Source organism: Ahaetulla prasina, chromosome 2 (genome assembly GCF_028640845.1).
Source record: "Ahaetulla prasina isolate Xishuangbanna chromosome 2, ASM2864084v1, whole genome shotgun sequence".
Classification (NCBI taxonomy): domain Eukaryota; kingdom Metazoa; phylum Chordata; class Lepidosauria; order Squamata; family Colubridae; genus Ahaetulla; species Ahaetulla prasina.
Genome location: NC_080540.1, coordinates 293,668,670 through 293,684,493, shown reverse-complemented (window position 1 = coordinate 293,684,493; position 15,824 = coordinate 293,668,670). Strand labels below are relative to the sequence as shown.

The following is a 15,824-nucleotide window of genomic DNA, read 5'->3' as shown; positions in this document are numbered from 1 at the left end:
GATTTGGGTTTGGCTAGTCTAGAGAAAAGAATTAGGGGTGACATGATAGCAGTATTTGAGGGGTCCCACAAAGAGGAGGGGATCAAATTATTTTCCTAAGCACCCGAGGGCAGGAGAAGAAACAATGGGTGTTTCCTCACAGAGAAAAGCAACCTAGAATTAAGGGGAAACTTCCTAACAGTTAACTGCGGTTAACCAGTGGAACAGCTTGCTTCCGGAAGCTGTAGGGGCTTCAACACTATGACTATCATTAAGTGTTGTACCTAATGATTCTTGATGAAGGTATCTTTTCTTTTATGTACACTGAGTGCGTAGGCACCAAGAGAAATTCCTTGTGTGTCCAATCACACTTGGCCAATAAAGAAGTCTAGTCTAGTCTATCACTGGAGGCTTTTTAGGAAGAGACTAGACAGCCAATTGTCTGGAATGGTATAGGAATGGTTTAATGGCAAACTCAAGGCCTGGGGGCTGGATCCGGCCCACGGGGTGCTTGGATCTGGTCTGCAGGGACACCCTGGAAACAGTGCCTCTGCCAGCGAAAAATGAGCTCGGGAAGGCCGTTTTCCCAAGCAGAGGCTTGCAGGAGGCCGTCGTAGCCAAAATCAGCTCGGGAGCCTGTTTTCGCTGGCAGAGCACTTGGGCCACCACAGGCACCCCGACACGAGTGACATCGAGCTGGCCACTCCCACCCTGGCCACACCCACCCCGGCCCCCTGAGGTCAAACACAACCCTGATGCGGCCCTCAATGAAATCGAGATTGACACTTCTCGTATAGGATCTCCTGCTTCAGCAGGGAGCTGGATTGGAAGACCTCCAAGGTCCCTTCCAGCTCTATTCTATTCTCGCTATCTTCCTTATCTTAGCAACATAAATGTTGGGTTCAGTTGCGGTCTTAAGTCGAGGACTATCAGAGGAATCCTTGCAGTGCCTAAGTTAGTCTCATGGTTGTTAAGTGAATCTGGCTCCCCCATTGACTTTGCTTGTCAGAAGGTCACAAAAGGGGAATCACGTGACACACACACACACACACCCGCCACGGGATGCTGCGACCATCATAAATATGAGTCCATGACCAAGCGTCCAAATTTTGATCACGTGACCATGGAGATACTGCAGTAGTTGTAAGGGTGAGATAACGGTCATAGGTCGCTTTTTTCCCAGTGAAGTTGTAACTTCAAACGGTCACTAAATGAACTGTTGTAACTTGAGGACTATCTATAGTGTTTATATTAATGACTGTATGACTATAACTTGTTGCTGGCAATCCTTATGATTTATATTGATATATTGATCATCAATTGTGTTGTAAATGTTGTACCTTGATGAAGTATCTTTTCTTTTATGTACACTGAGAGCATATGCACCAAGACAAATTCCTTATGTGTCCAATCACACTTGGCCAATAAAAAAAAAATTCTATTCTATTCTATTCTATTCTATTCTATTTGTACCCTATGGCTATCATTAAGTGTTGTACCTTATGATTCTTGATGAAGGTATCTTTTCTTTTATGTACACTGAGAGCATATGCACCAAGACAAATTCCTTGTGTGTCCAATCACACTTGGCCAATAAAAATTCTATTCTTCTATTCTATTCTATTCTATTAAGTCATAATTGACTTTTTTAGCCTAAATACAGCATAGTCCAGTGTTGGCGAACCTTTTGCCGGAAACCGGAACACGTGTGTGCGCCGGGAAGATGATCTTCTGGTTTCTGGCACGCTGTTGTGACCCAGGCCCAAGTAGGTACTATTAGACGCAAACAGTTCGAAAACAAACAGACTTTATTAGAACAGCTGAGAATTAACTCATTGTTGTGGCTCCCGCCCCCGAACCTGGCCCCATGGCCGAAAGTGCCTTGGAGCCGGGCCTGCTGCCAGAAAGTGACTTGGACAGTGAGGGGGAAGGGCCGTCAGGACTTACCTCGGAAGCACCGGCCTCCCTGGATCAGCTCCAGGAGCAATAGGCGAAGGCTTACGTGCTTGGAAAGATGGCTCTGCGTGCCACTTCTGGAACGCGTGCCATAGGTTCACCATCACGGGTATAGTCTGTGACTTATTACCAATCGCATGGTGCTAGGAGGCAGTGGTGAAATTCAATTTTTTTTACTACCGGTTCTGTGGGCGTGGCTTGGTGGGCGTGGCTTGGTGGGCATGGCAGGGGAAGGATACTGCAAAATCTCCATTTCCACCCCACTCCAGGGGAAAGGTACTGCAAAATCTCCATTCCCACCCCACTCTGGGACCAGCCAGAGGTGGTATTTGCCAGTTTGCTGAACTACTCAAAATTTCCGCTACCAGAAACTGTCAGAACCTGCTGGAATTTACCCCTGCTAGGAGGTCTCCCAGGAGCCTCACCCCCTACCTATCAGACACCTCGTGTTCCCTTTAATGGCCTGCACAGTCATTTAAAGACTGCATTTGGGAGACCAGGCATTGTTGACCTGCGTGATTGCAGGTTCCATAATGGTCATAGGTTGAGGACTAAGTGTTAACGCTTGGTTTCCCCCATCCATGAGGCACCCTACACGTTCACTTAATGACCGTATTGGGAAGGGTGGGGAGGTCATTAAGTAAGGCAATCACATGGTCACCTTGTTTAATGACTGTCACGACTTGCGACTGTAATGGGCAGGCTCCCTTAGGGTCGTAGGTTGAGGACCACCTGTTACTGCTAGATTTCCCCCACCCCTCAGGTACCCTGTGCTCCACTGAACGACCCATGGGGCCGCTTAACGACCACGTTGGGGAAAGCAGGGATGGAGCTGTTAAGTGAATCGATAACATGGTCACCTTATTTAACGGCCGTCATGACTTGTGACCGCAATGGGCATTCTCCAGGTCGAGGCCTACTTGTATTAGAAAATATTCCTTCCACCTTTTAATCCTCCGTATATCGAAAGGACATGAAATGAAGACCAGATATCATATCTAACTCCTTATTTTCAGCAAGAAGACTCAGTGAGCCGTTGATGCAAATTAAAATAAGAAGTTCTTCTGGAACTTATTCAGAAATTGATTGCAAACAGACCTTCTCCCAGTGTTTATCTGCACTCACATTAAGAAGGGGGCCTCCTCACGTTTTACTACAGGGAGGGACGTCCCCCGCATGGATGAGAAAGAGAGCTGTGGGTTGAGTATCTTATATTTTGGAATGTCTTCTCCTGAGGGCCAGATTAGGGCCAGACTGGTTTCTGTTAATGTCATTATTATTTTTTATTTTATTTATTTGTATCCCACCTTTATTATTTTTGCAAGACAGCAAACATACAACACATCCACAACAACAACACTTTGTGGTGAGTTGGATTAAGAGAAAGAGAGACTGGTCCAAAGTCTCTCAGCTGGCTTTCATGGCTAAAGCGGGACTAGAACTCTCATACTCCTGATGATTGGCCCAAAGTCACCCAGCTGCCTTTCAAATCTAAGGCAAGACTAGAACTCACCATCACCTGGAGGTTGGCCCAAAGTCACTCAGCTGCCTTTCATGCCTAAGGTGGGACTAGAACTCACCATCGCCTGGAGGTTGGCCTAAAGTCACCCAGCTTTCATGGCTAAGGCCGGACTGGAACTCTCACGCTCCTGGTGATTGGCCCAAAGTTACCCAGCTGCCTTTCATGCCTAAGGCGGGACTAGAACTCACTATCGCCTGGAGGTTGGCCCAAAGTCACCCAGCTAGCTTTCAATGCTAACACAGGACTTGAACCAGGGGTGAAATTTACTTACCTTCCCTACTGATTCAGAGGAGCACACACCGCTTGCGCGTCATGTGTGATTTTGGACCGTCTGTGCATGCAGAAAGCCTTCTGCACATGCGCGGAGGGTAAAAAACAGGTTACTTCCTGGTTAAAACCAGGAAGTAATGACGTTCGGGTGGGTGAGCGGAGCCTAGCGCTGCCACCACTACCGGTTCTCTGAACCACCTGCCGCTACCAGTTCGCCCAAACCAGTACGAACCAGTAGCATTTCACCCCTGACTAGAACTCACAGTTTCCAGTTTCTGGTGCCTTAATCACTAGAGCAAATTGGCTCCCCTTATTATTCTGCATTTAAATTATTCTTCTTCTTTTTGGCTGGCTAGAGTGGGGTCGATGTTACCGCTTTGACTTTGCATGTTTAATAGATTCTGCACTGACTTGAAATCTTGTGGCAGGCTATAAATAATTTAAAGGGCTCTGATATAAATAAATTAGTCTTAAGGCCCGATGATCTGAATCAGTTAGCCTTAGGAAGAGCAAAAAGCATTTGGATTGCAAAAACTAATTCCTCCAAAAGAACTTGAACTCCAGAACATTAGAAAATAAAAACAGAATTTCTCTGTAGGATTCTCATTCATGGTCTCAGCATCCTAAGATATAATTTATTGCAAATATATAAGCATCAATGACAATGATTTTAAATGTATCTTCCCCAATAATCCCAAAATTCTATTTTTTTTTCCTTTTTTCCGTGCCGTTTCTCATATTGTCAACTTTTGCTCATGAACTTCAGCTTCAGTAAAGGTTTACTTTGGCCTGCGTTAATCATAATCCATCACGCATTTTTGCAGGACGCCATGTTGGTAACCAATTGTTCCCCCATCTTGGTTGACTCCTCTGACGTCTCTCTCTTCTCTTGTCTTCTCCAGCCAGCTCAACCCTCAAGAAGAGGTTCAAGCGCTGTGAAATCGAAGCAATCCAGTGTGAGGTACGTAAAATGTGCAACTACACCAAGATCCTCTCCACAAAGAAGAACCTGGACCACGTCAACAAAATCCTGAAAGCCAAACGGTTGCAGAGACAATCGAAAACGGGGAATAATTTTGTCAAGAAGAGGCGAGGCCGTCCACGGAAGCAACCCCCTTCGTTTGACGAAGACTCCGGAGACCAAATGCCTGTGCTGGAGAAATGCGTGGACCTGCCTTACAAACGAGGTCAGCGCCTTCTTCTGAACTCTGTGATACTGGAACAGGCCAGCGGTCAAGATCCAGTGGCCGCCACCATTGAGGCGGTGGTCCACATGGCTCGAGAAACCACTCCGTCTCCCCACCTCCCGGTCCCACCGTCACGGACGTCAAGAGCCGGAAAGCGGAAAAGCAAGTCGCAACCACATCCAGAGGCTGAGGAGGACGAAGTGAAAGGAAAAAGGCATCGGAAGAATAAAGGAAGCGAGAACGAACACCTTCCCTAGTATTTGACACGGTCAACAAAAGACAGAGGGGGAACGTTGAGCCAGTAGGCTGGAGCGGAAAAACTCTAGTTCACATCTTCTACAGCAGGGGTCCCCAAACCTGGCAACTTTAAGACTTGTGGACTTCGACTCCCAGAATTCTCCCAGAATTCTGGGAGTCGAAGTCCACATGTCTTAAAAGTTGCCAAGTTTGGAGACCTCTGTTCTACAGCATCAAATTTGCTCTATATTTCAGTAGCACAGCAGCCAATTTCATCCACTCATCGTCCCCTTCCTCCTCCTCCTCATCATCATCATAACAATAAGAACTCAACCGCGATGGGAACCCCTCAATTAATAACAGGGGAGAGAGGGTACGGAAGACGTTCTTCAAACTTTTACTGAGTTTTGCTTTTTTTTATATTGTCGTTGTTCAGACAAGTCACCATTGTTCTTATGTCTCCCAGAAGTCCCCAGAGGGTAGGAGAACATGGTGTCCTTACCATTACAGTCAATATCTTTTCTCAAATGATGGTCCTTGCCCCCTTTTTTTGGTAGGTAACATTGAAATCACCAGCAACGTTTCTGGTCACCACTGGGACAACGAACAGGGAAAATATGTCTTTCCTGCCACACAGCTATTAAATCACAAGAGTTCTTGCCCAGAGGAACCAAGATGTTAGGTTACATCTGAAAATCGCATTCCCCGCCCCCCCCTTTTTTTTTTTCAAAAAATAATAATTATAATGCAAATTCTTTAAATGTGCTTTTCCTTTCTAAAAAGGTTTCATTGGGTCTGGAGAGAACATGAGAAGAAAATTTGTCTAGGCTGATGGTAACCAAATGTCTAACTCTAACCCAATCTGGAGAGATATTTGCCGCTAATTTTGAAAAGTGTTTATTTTTTTCTCTTTCCTAGAGTGCCCGATGAAAAGGAAATTGGTTTTCAAAATGAGTCATGTAGGAAGAAAATAAGGAACCATGTAGGATAGATGAAGGGAGTCCTTTTAAACGTGAAGCGCTTGTGTTCGCCTCCCTTGAACAATTGCTGCCGAGTGGGTTGTGCATTTTCAAAATGGGCGCCATTGCTTGTCGATTTGTTTGAAAACTTCAGTTTTTACTGTCCCAACTAAGTGCTCTGACGGTCGGACTGGCTGATAGAAGCAAGAATTTTCCAGCAGCTTCAGCTGGCTAGTAGATTTGCAGAAAAATGGAGACCCACCAAGGTGTCTTCAAAAAGAAAAAAAATCAAGATGGCGGTCACAACAATGCGATGCCTTTTTGTGTATGCACACCACATCAGTGCGTACACAAAATATGACCATGGTGTGACCCTCAGCTGGGTTCTTTTGATTCACCCGTGAATGCCCTTATAAGCTATCGGCAAAATAAATAAAAACCAATAGGAATGTACAGTGATGCTATTTTCAAAAGGCAAATGAAAAGGATCCAAGATGGAAAAATAGAGATTACTCATAGCAAATTTGTGCTAATTACGAGAAACATTTCTGCACGTTATGTGTCTAGGGCTGTTGGGTTTTTGTTTTGTTTTTTCAATACAGTGGAAAAAATAAATAAATAGGAAAAGCCATTTTGAAGTAATAATTCAACCAGAAAAATCTAACAGAGGAAAAACCATGTAAATTTCTCAACGCAGAATTTCTCAACGAAAATTTTAAAATGACCAAGTGTTCTTATCTTAAAAAAAAGAAATAATAATGTTTTAAAGAAATCTAGATGTTCAAAAGATAGTGTTTGAATTAATGCCACTCTGCGGGTCTCTCCTTCCAAGGAGTGGTTGCCTTAATAAATTGAAAAATATTTGGGGTGGGGCTGTCCTGTATATAATGTAATTATAAAGACGAAGGGAGAAATCAAATCTGCATGGAACCCAACTTTTGTGTGATCCAGTTGTTGTTTTCTTTTTAAAATTGTCATTTCCAATTGACCAGATCACCCTTTTTTCATTGCGTTGTTGGCTTCGCTTTCTGAAGACAGATTTGATTCGCTAACTCAGTACGTTTGTGTTGTTTTGCATTAAGCAGCATATTTTTACATTGTCCTTTTATGGCGTTAATGATCCTTCCCCTGACAAGAAAAGAAAAGCAAAACAAAGGAAGATAAAAGCAGTTGTTGATAACTTCCTTTCTGTTCTCCCATTAATTTTATAATAATCTTATTTGGGTGAGGGGAGGTGGTAAACCAAGCAGGGCATAATGTATGCAATAAGCTGAGTCTGAAGATGTTTTAGCAAAACAAAATAATAATAATGAAATAAGTCAAAGCAGTTGCTGAGTTTGGATTCAGTATGAGGGATAACCTCTTCGGACTATTTAGAACCAAAAATTTCCCCTTCTTAAAATTTGATAAATAAATGAATAACCAGTTCTAACCGGTTATATAACCAGTTCTAACTGGAACAGCTACCCTGATCCTAAGGTTATTTCACTGTTTTTGAAGCAAAAATCTATCTTTGCAACTATTAGCAAGGCCTCCTTAGACCAGAAGTATCCTATTTTAATTTTTATTTTTTGATCAGACAGGATTCCTCAAGACTACAAAGCCCAAAGGGAACGGAATCAGATCTAAAACTAAAACCGATCTCATTCCATTAAAATGTCTTGTTCAAGTCTCCATTAAACAAATGCAATTAAAATCATTTTCCCCATATGGTTGTATGCCTAAGGTCACGTTTATTATTTTTTTTAAGTAACTTTTGGAAAAGTTTTGGAGGTTATACTGAAAGCAGAGAGTGCCTTTGGAGATTCTCCGTCATCCAGGTCATGGGTTGTCCCAAAGGTGCTTTTTTCAAGAGGCAGCTGGATTTCCTTTGTTTTTCCTTGAAGATGTTTCGCATCTCTGACTGATCTGTGGAGGTTTCTTGGATCAGAAGAGAAACGTCTTCAAGGAAAAACAAAGGAAGTCCAGTTGCCTCTTGAAAAAGGCCTTTGAAAGCCGAGAGGTGCTCCTGGTTTTGCATTGTGGAGTCTTTTAAAATGTCAAGGAAGACATCAACGCCAAACAGAGCTGGACTGGGTAACCTCAAAAGCTTCCTTCCACCCACCTCTGTGGTTCTAAGTGATGAAATGTCCTACAAACCACAGGGCCAACCTATCTTTCACTGCCCACATGCTCCACATCCTCTTTAGTGTATCTATTCCCTCCATGCTGTGATTTGACAAAAATTCTCATAAGTCTTTCAAGGAGACGTTTCATCAGCCCTAGCGATGTCACCATCTGGGTTTTCGTTCCCACATTGCCATAATCCCGGTAAATTTGAAGCAGAGCCAAACTAGTATTTCATTGCTTAGTTTTCCCTATGTGGATGCTACCAAAATAGATGTCTCAGAAGAATGTCATTTTTTTTTTAAGCGAGATGGATGGATTGATTGGGGTTGCTCTCTACCTCTGCACCAAAGAAAATTGATGTGAACTAAACAACAGTGATAATTAAAACAAAAAGACAGGTAATACCTATAGTATGCCACAGCAATTGTAGATGAGGTACCCAAGCAATGTAATGAAGACCAAGAACAGGAAGAGCAACTTCTGCAAAATCCTTTGAAGCAGTTGCAATTCAAGTAAATCTACATTGAGGTTCCTGTCTTGATACAAGCCAACATAGATTGTAGACCACAGATTGTAGACCTTCAAACAATTTACCATTTTAGTTTATCAAATCCCTTTTGGAGAAAATGACGGTAGCGCACATGAGGGAGAGCCGCTAAAAATAGCCATGATGAGTCTCCATGTAAAATTCTCTCCGTCTTTGAACTCACTGGTTTCTTAAAACTCATTTGAATTCTTTTAATTTAATTTTAGTTTTAATTTCTTTTTTTTTCCCCTTTTCATTGCAACCAAAAGATTAAGTCTTCAGTAGCAGAATGAGGGTCTGTGAGTGATTTTGAATTTAAGATGTTGAGTTATAGGTGATAACTGTTTTCTTGGGGGTTTGATCATCAGGAAAAGGCCTCTCAAGCCAATTTGTTTCTTTCACTGGCATTTAATGGGTGAATTGTGTCTGATACTTCACATGCTCATAGGGACACTTGTAATTTGTTCTCCTGACAATGATAAGACACCTTCAGTGACTTGATTTACATATTGGCCAAGAATTGTTCAGTCATTGGAAAGACCAGAGCTTTGCTTCCCTCAAAACGTAATAATTGATACATGTAAAATACGTTTCATCAAGTCCTATCAGAGATGCATTAACATAACATAATAACATAACATAATAACAGAGTTGGAAGGGACCTTGGAGGTCTTCTAGTCCAACCCCCTGACGAGGCAGGAAACCTTACACCATTTCAGAAAAATGGCTATCCAACATTTTCTTAAAAATTTCCAGTGTTGGAGCATTTACAACTTCATTGTAGTTGTAATTGGAGCATTAAAGTTAAAGATTCCTGCCTCCCTTTCAACTTCAAAATTTCAAAAAAAAAAAAGAAAGAAAGAAAGTATATTTGAGGACCAGATGAACAGAAGCGGCAAGTTGTGTTTTATTTCTGGGGAACATCTAAAAACAATTGCCACAATTATTACAAATCATTGAGACTCGGTAGTTAAAAATATATCCGCCCAAAAATGTAGGAATGAACACCTAATGCAAATATAAAGCTGCACTTTCAGATTACCGCCCGGATGTAAACCCAATGAATAGGAAGGAGCATTGTATTTCAAAAGGCCATCCTGATTTTTGAACCAATATTCATTGACAAGGCATCTTTATAAAATTACAAGAATCGTCTTTAACCATTTCCAATCTAGAGATACCCAGGACAGATTTTTTTTTATTTTATTTACATTTATATCCTGCTCTTCTCCGAAGACTCAGGGCGGCTTACAGTGTGTAAGGCAATAGTCTCATTCTATTTGTGTATTTACAAAGTCAACTTATTGCCCCCCCAACAATCTGGGTCCTCATTTTACCTACCTTATAAAGGATGGAAGGCTGAGTCAACCTTGGGCCTGGTGGGGCTTGAACCTGCAGTAATTGCAGACCGCTGTGTTTTAATAACAGGCTTCTACAGCCTGAGCCACCACGGCCCTTGGTGAAGGGTATGAATGAAGGATAAAATCCCTCCGTTTCAAATGTTTCATATCCCGTTCAGATTCCATAAAAACAAAAAGCATTTTAACATCCTGAGGGAATCACGGAGCCATTTTGAAGCCATTGGCTTTTATTTGGTCACTCAGAAGAAATGCCAGAAGTTAGTTTTCTAAGGTGTTTGTCTTCTGAAAAGATGTCCAAATAAGTTATATCGTACTGCGTGACGATGCTGTGGGTCCTATTTTAACTTTTTTGTGTGAAGATGATCACATGTGCTCCGGGGTGGGTTCTACTTACCTTTCTACCGGTTTGCAAACGGGGCCCCGCGCGCATGCGCAGAAGCTTCCTGATGACGTCCATATGAGTGCGGAGAGCCTCCTGCCGGTTTTACTACCGGTTCGTGCGAACTGGGGGCAACCTACCACTGATGTGTTTGTTGATCAGCCTTGAGAAGAGCAAAATTAGGAGATGGACGTTGTCTAAATAAGACAGCGTTGTTCAATTTTGGTAACTAAGACTTGTGGACTTCAACTCCCAGAATTCTGGGAGTTGAAGTCCACAGATCTTAAAAGTTACCAAAAGTTTGGACACCGCTGTGCTAAAAGCAAACTTGAGTTGCGAAGTGGCAGGATAAACGTGTGTTCTCTCGTGTCCAGTTACCAGTCGATTTGTTACACAAAGCCATAGATGCAACCACAATAAAACCAAACACTAAATATGGATTGCTACAGATTTGATTTGGGAGTAGGGGCTTACCAATTCTTCGTCCAAACACGTTAAGTCTGATTAAGAATTAACTTTAGAAAAACCAGCCAAACCATCGTTCCACACGATACCTGTATCAAACCATCCCACTAAAGCCATAGTTTACCCACAGAGGATGACAAGAATGCAGCAACTGTATTTTGTAATCTGAATTTTAGGATTGAGCGCATTGAGTCCGTAATAAGCTTTTTAAAAATGCAGGTACAGAGACCAGGGAGAGCGGGGGAGGAAATCACTTATTATGAGAGATTGAGCACCTAGGCAATTTAGCTGAAGTTAAATTCACCGAACATAAAGGTAATTTCCTGCAGGGACACAATTAAAGGGATTATGGTATATATTTCTTTCCCTCCTGAGTGGACAGTGGTGTTTTTTGTAGGGAATAGGTAATTAATCCGCAAAATACTCCCTCAGGGTTACAGTCTCAAGTCCCCTTATCAACATCCTTCCACAAAAAAAAAAGGGAGCAAAGAAATTAAAACCCAGCAGAACAAACCTTGGTATATAAACTGCTTGAATATATACAATTTGGCACCTGCTATTCTTTCAGCCCTTTGGATAAATGTCTTGAGGATATGACAATTCCCCTTTGAACTTGTTGTCGGAGTGATGCTTGGTTGCCGCTTGTTAAATATAAATATATATATATATAATTAGAATAAGCACATATTTCAGTTTAATCTTCTCTACTCAAAAATTATTGCAATTTGGTTTTGCTAATATGTGAATTGCAGTATTCAGGGGTATCCCATCTAAACTTTCAAAAAATTTAAATGCAACGTTAATTGAGTTGCATCCCGCCCCCCCACCCCACCCCCAAAAAAATGCCAGAGGACTTAACTTATGTTATGTTATGTTAAGAGTAGGGGTGTCCAACCTTGGCAAGTTTTAAGACTCGTGGATTTCAGCGCCCAGAATTCCTCAGACCAGCTATGGAATTCAGTTCTAGGAATTGAAATCCGCAAGTCTTAAAGGACTTCGATTCCCAGAATCCCGCCTCCCACCAGCCAGTCATGCTGGCTGAGGAATTCTGGGAGTTGAAGTCCGCAACTTGCCAAGGTTACACACCACCCTGGGTTAAGTAGTAATCATATTTGAAAAGTTGATGTCTGTTTTTATTGACTTTTTCCTCCGTTCAGATGGGTTAATCATAAGCACAGCAAATTTTTGGATCATGTTGTTAGCCAGCCAAGGAAACGTATTGGAAAGATTCATAAAAACCCTGCCAATTTATTACTAAAAAAAGAAAATCTTCAGAAAGTCCGAAAATATACAATTAAACAAAGGAGATTCGTTGACATGGGGAGAAAAACTAATTCAAAAATCATCTGGATCGGTTATTTTTTTTAAGTGCTGTTTCTTAAATAATAATACTAAATGCACACGAAGTGTTAAATATGTATATACTGTATTTCAAAAACTTAAAATCCTACAAAATGAACTGGGCACAAGATTGTTATACAAGTCGTGCTGGCTACTTTTTAGTTTGTAAGTGGTTTTTAAAAGCCTTTTTTAACGTGTAATTTGCATGTTCTACTTTGATTGTATGTAAACATATTTTAGAGCAAAAATGTATTTGTATTTTATTGAATATAGAGGCGAGACGGAAAAAAAAACTTGTACATTTGTTTGAAATGTTCTTTTTGTAACGGTTTTTATTCATGAAGCATTTTTGTACATTTAAAAAAAAACGGATACGGACTTTGTTGTTATTTGAAAGTTAGGTACATCTGGCATGCTGAAATGTCATGCTTTTTTCATAATTGTAGATGTTGGTTTTTAAACAATTTTTTTCTAAAAAGGAGCTCCAGTCTTCGCTACCAAATCAGGTTAGCCCAGTATAGAGCACTTAACTATTAAAAGGAAGATAAAAAAAAAGAAAAAAAAGAGAAAAAAAGTTAATCCTATTCATATGTTATTCATTGTGTGAAATTAAAGGAATTCAAATCAGTCTGTTAAGTTGTGAATTCTTTTGTCTTAGTTTTCCATCTGGTTCACATCAGTTTTAATAGCTCTAACAGTAAAAATGCATATGGGCACCATGTCTTCTTTTTCTTTTTGTGGTCGTGGATAAATCTGGTTTTCGGTTCTTTTCTTTTCCTTTTGGGCCCTTAAAAAAAAAAAAAAAGCAACGAAAAGTTTCTTCAGGCAAGAGAATATGGTAGCATGAGCTTCTTTTCCCGAGAAGTGTGGCGAAATTCAGAAAGAATCTTTCGCTGCTGTTCCCCAATCATTTTAGCCTCAATAAAACACAATGGTTCGGGGGTTTGGTTTTGTTTTCATTTTTTTAAATTTTACAGCATTCCCATTCTTCCCCCGAGCAGCTCCTGCAAAACCGGTAACAAATTTGTAATTTGTTACACACATTTGTAATTTCAGAGGCACAGCACAAAAGAAAGCCGGATGAGGAGGGAAGAAGAAAACATGGGCAGTCATGAAATTTGTTCTGGTTGAAAACTAGATGGAAGTTTAATTTGCGGGGAGCCCATATTCATTAGTTGCTCGTATGCAACGTCGCATTACAAACACGGGTAGTTTAAAAGTTTGGAAGCCGTACGGGTCTGGATGGGGAGAAACAGACTCAGACTCAATCCATCCAAGACGGAGTGGCTGTGGATGCCGGCACCCCGGTACAGTCAGCTGCAACCGCGGCTGACTGTTGGGGGCGAGTCATTGGCCCCAACAGAAAGGGTGCGCAACTTGGGCGTTCTCCTGGATGGACGGCTGTCATTTGAAGATCAGTTGGCGGCCGTCTCCAGGAGAGCCTTTTACCAGGTTCGCCTGGTTCGCCAGTTGCGCCCCTTTCTTGACCGGGATGCCTTATGCACGGTCACTCATGCTCTCGTCACTTCTCGTCTAGATTATTGCAATGCTCTCTACATGGGGCTACCCCTGAAGTGCACTCGGAGGCTCCAGTTAGTCCAGAATGCAGCTGCGCGGGTGATTGAGGGAGCCACACGTAGCTCCTGGGTAACACCGCTCCTGCGCAGTCTGCACTGGCTACCTGTGGCCTTTCGGGTGCGCTTCAAGGTGTTGGTTACCACCTTTAAAGCGCTCCATGGCTTAGCACCCGGGTACTTACGGGACCACCTGCTGTTACCTTATGCCTCCCACCGACCCGTACGCTCACACAGAGAGGGTCTTCTCAGGGTGCCGTCCGCCAAACAATGTCGGCTGGCGGCCCCCAGGGGAAGGGCCTTCTCTGTTGGAGCACCTCTGGAACGAACTTCCCCCCCGGTTTACGCCAATTACCTGACCTTCGGACCTTTTGCCGTGAATTGAAAACATATCTGTTTATCCAAGCGGGACTGGCTTGATTTTTAAATTTTCAAATTTTTGGATTTTTTAATAATTTTAAATTGGGGTATTTTAGTATAGGTCAATTTGACGGTTTTAATTCGCGGCCACCTTTTGAATATGTATTTTAATTGTTATTTTAATTTTGTATATTATTGTTTTAATCTGGCTGTACACCGCCCTGAGTCCTTCGGGAGAAGGGCGGTATAAAAATCTAAATAAATAAATAAATAAAAAGGTGGTTGATAGACAGGATTATTTGAAGTACGGATTCTGAAGACACCCAGTTAGCCTGATCCAGCAGGATTTGTTGCTAAATTGAGTGTCATAAAAGTGAGGAATCTGATGCGTATTCATCCCCTGGACATGAGGTAGACAATGATTTTATCCCTTAATTGCAAATTTTCTCCCTGCACCATCACAGGCGAAGCTCTCTTATTACCAGATATAGTTCTTGTTGGAGCACTATCTGTTGTGACCGAGGCCCAAGTAGTGAGTACCAAACACAATTCAGTCCTGAACAAGCTTATTTTATTAAAGCAGCTGAGAATTAATCCATTCTCAGCTTAGTCCAAAATAAATTCCCCAAAAACAGCCCTGCGGCCTTATCACCAACCTTTGTTATCTTTGGCAACCTGCCAAAGGCTTTTCTTGGCAAAAGAAACCACATGACAAGAAGCAATGGAATCAACGTTGCTTTTCCACAAAGAACCCAACAGCTTGTTGCTGCTCTTTTAAGCCTTATGGGAGTGGCCAATCAACTCCTGGCCTTATTCCCGAGTCGTCCTTTTTGCTTCAGCTGCTCTTGCCTTCTGGCAGCTCTTCTCGTGCGTGCACTAGGAACAGGCTTCTCCTCTTCCTCTGCCTCACTTCTGTCCGCCTCGAGCTCCGGAGTCTGTGCATTGCTCCCAGATGGCCCTGTCCCCATCTCTGCCTCCAATGCAGAGCCCTTGTCCGGGCCTTCCCGACTCCAGGATTGGCTCATTGTCCTCCCCAGCCTCTTCACTGTCCGACTCAGCTGCCAGGTCTGCAGGCTGCTGGTGGATCACAACACTATCCAACGAATAGTGAATGAACAACATTAATAATAATAATAATATCAGAGTTGGAAGGGACCTTGGAGGTCTTCTAGTCCAACCCCCCCACCCAGGCAGGAAACCCTACACCATTTCAGACAAATGGCTATCCAGCATTTTCTTAAAAACTTCCAGTGTTGGAACATTCACAACTTCTGCAGGCAAGTTGTTCCAGTGATTAATTTTTCTTAACTGTCAGGAAATTTCTCCTTAGTTCTAGGTTGTTTCTCTCCTTGATTAGTTTCCACCCATTGCTTCTTGCCCTGTCTTCAGGTGCTTTGGAGAATAGCTTGACTCCCTCTTCTTTGTGGCAACCCCTGAGATATTGGAACACTGCTATCATGTCTCCCCTAGTCCTTCTTTTCATTAAACTAGGCATACCGAGTTCCTGCAACCGTTCTTCATATGTTTTAGCCTCCAGTCCCCTAATCATCTTCGTTGCTCTTCTCTGCACTCTTTCTAGAGTCTCAACATCCTTTTTAC

General features: G+C 42.3%; 1 protein-coding gene across 1 annotated transcript in view; it reads left to right on the top strand.

Annotated features, from left to right (window-relative positions):
- Positions 1 to 12,919, top strand: part of SETBP1 (SET binding protein 1) — a 370,029-nt gene extending 357,110 nt beyond the window's left edge. The window contains exon 5 of the mRNA XM_058171213.1: positions 4,630 to 12,919. Within this exon, the coding sequence (XP_058027196.1) occupies positions 4,630 to 5,171 (542 nt within the window). The 3' untranslated portion in view covers positions 5,172 to 12,919. The remainder of the gene's footprint in view (positions 1 to 4,629) is intronic.
- Positions 12,920 to 15,824: the final 2,905 nt, after the last annotated feature.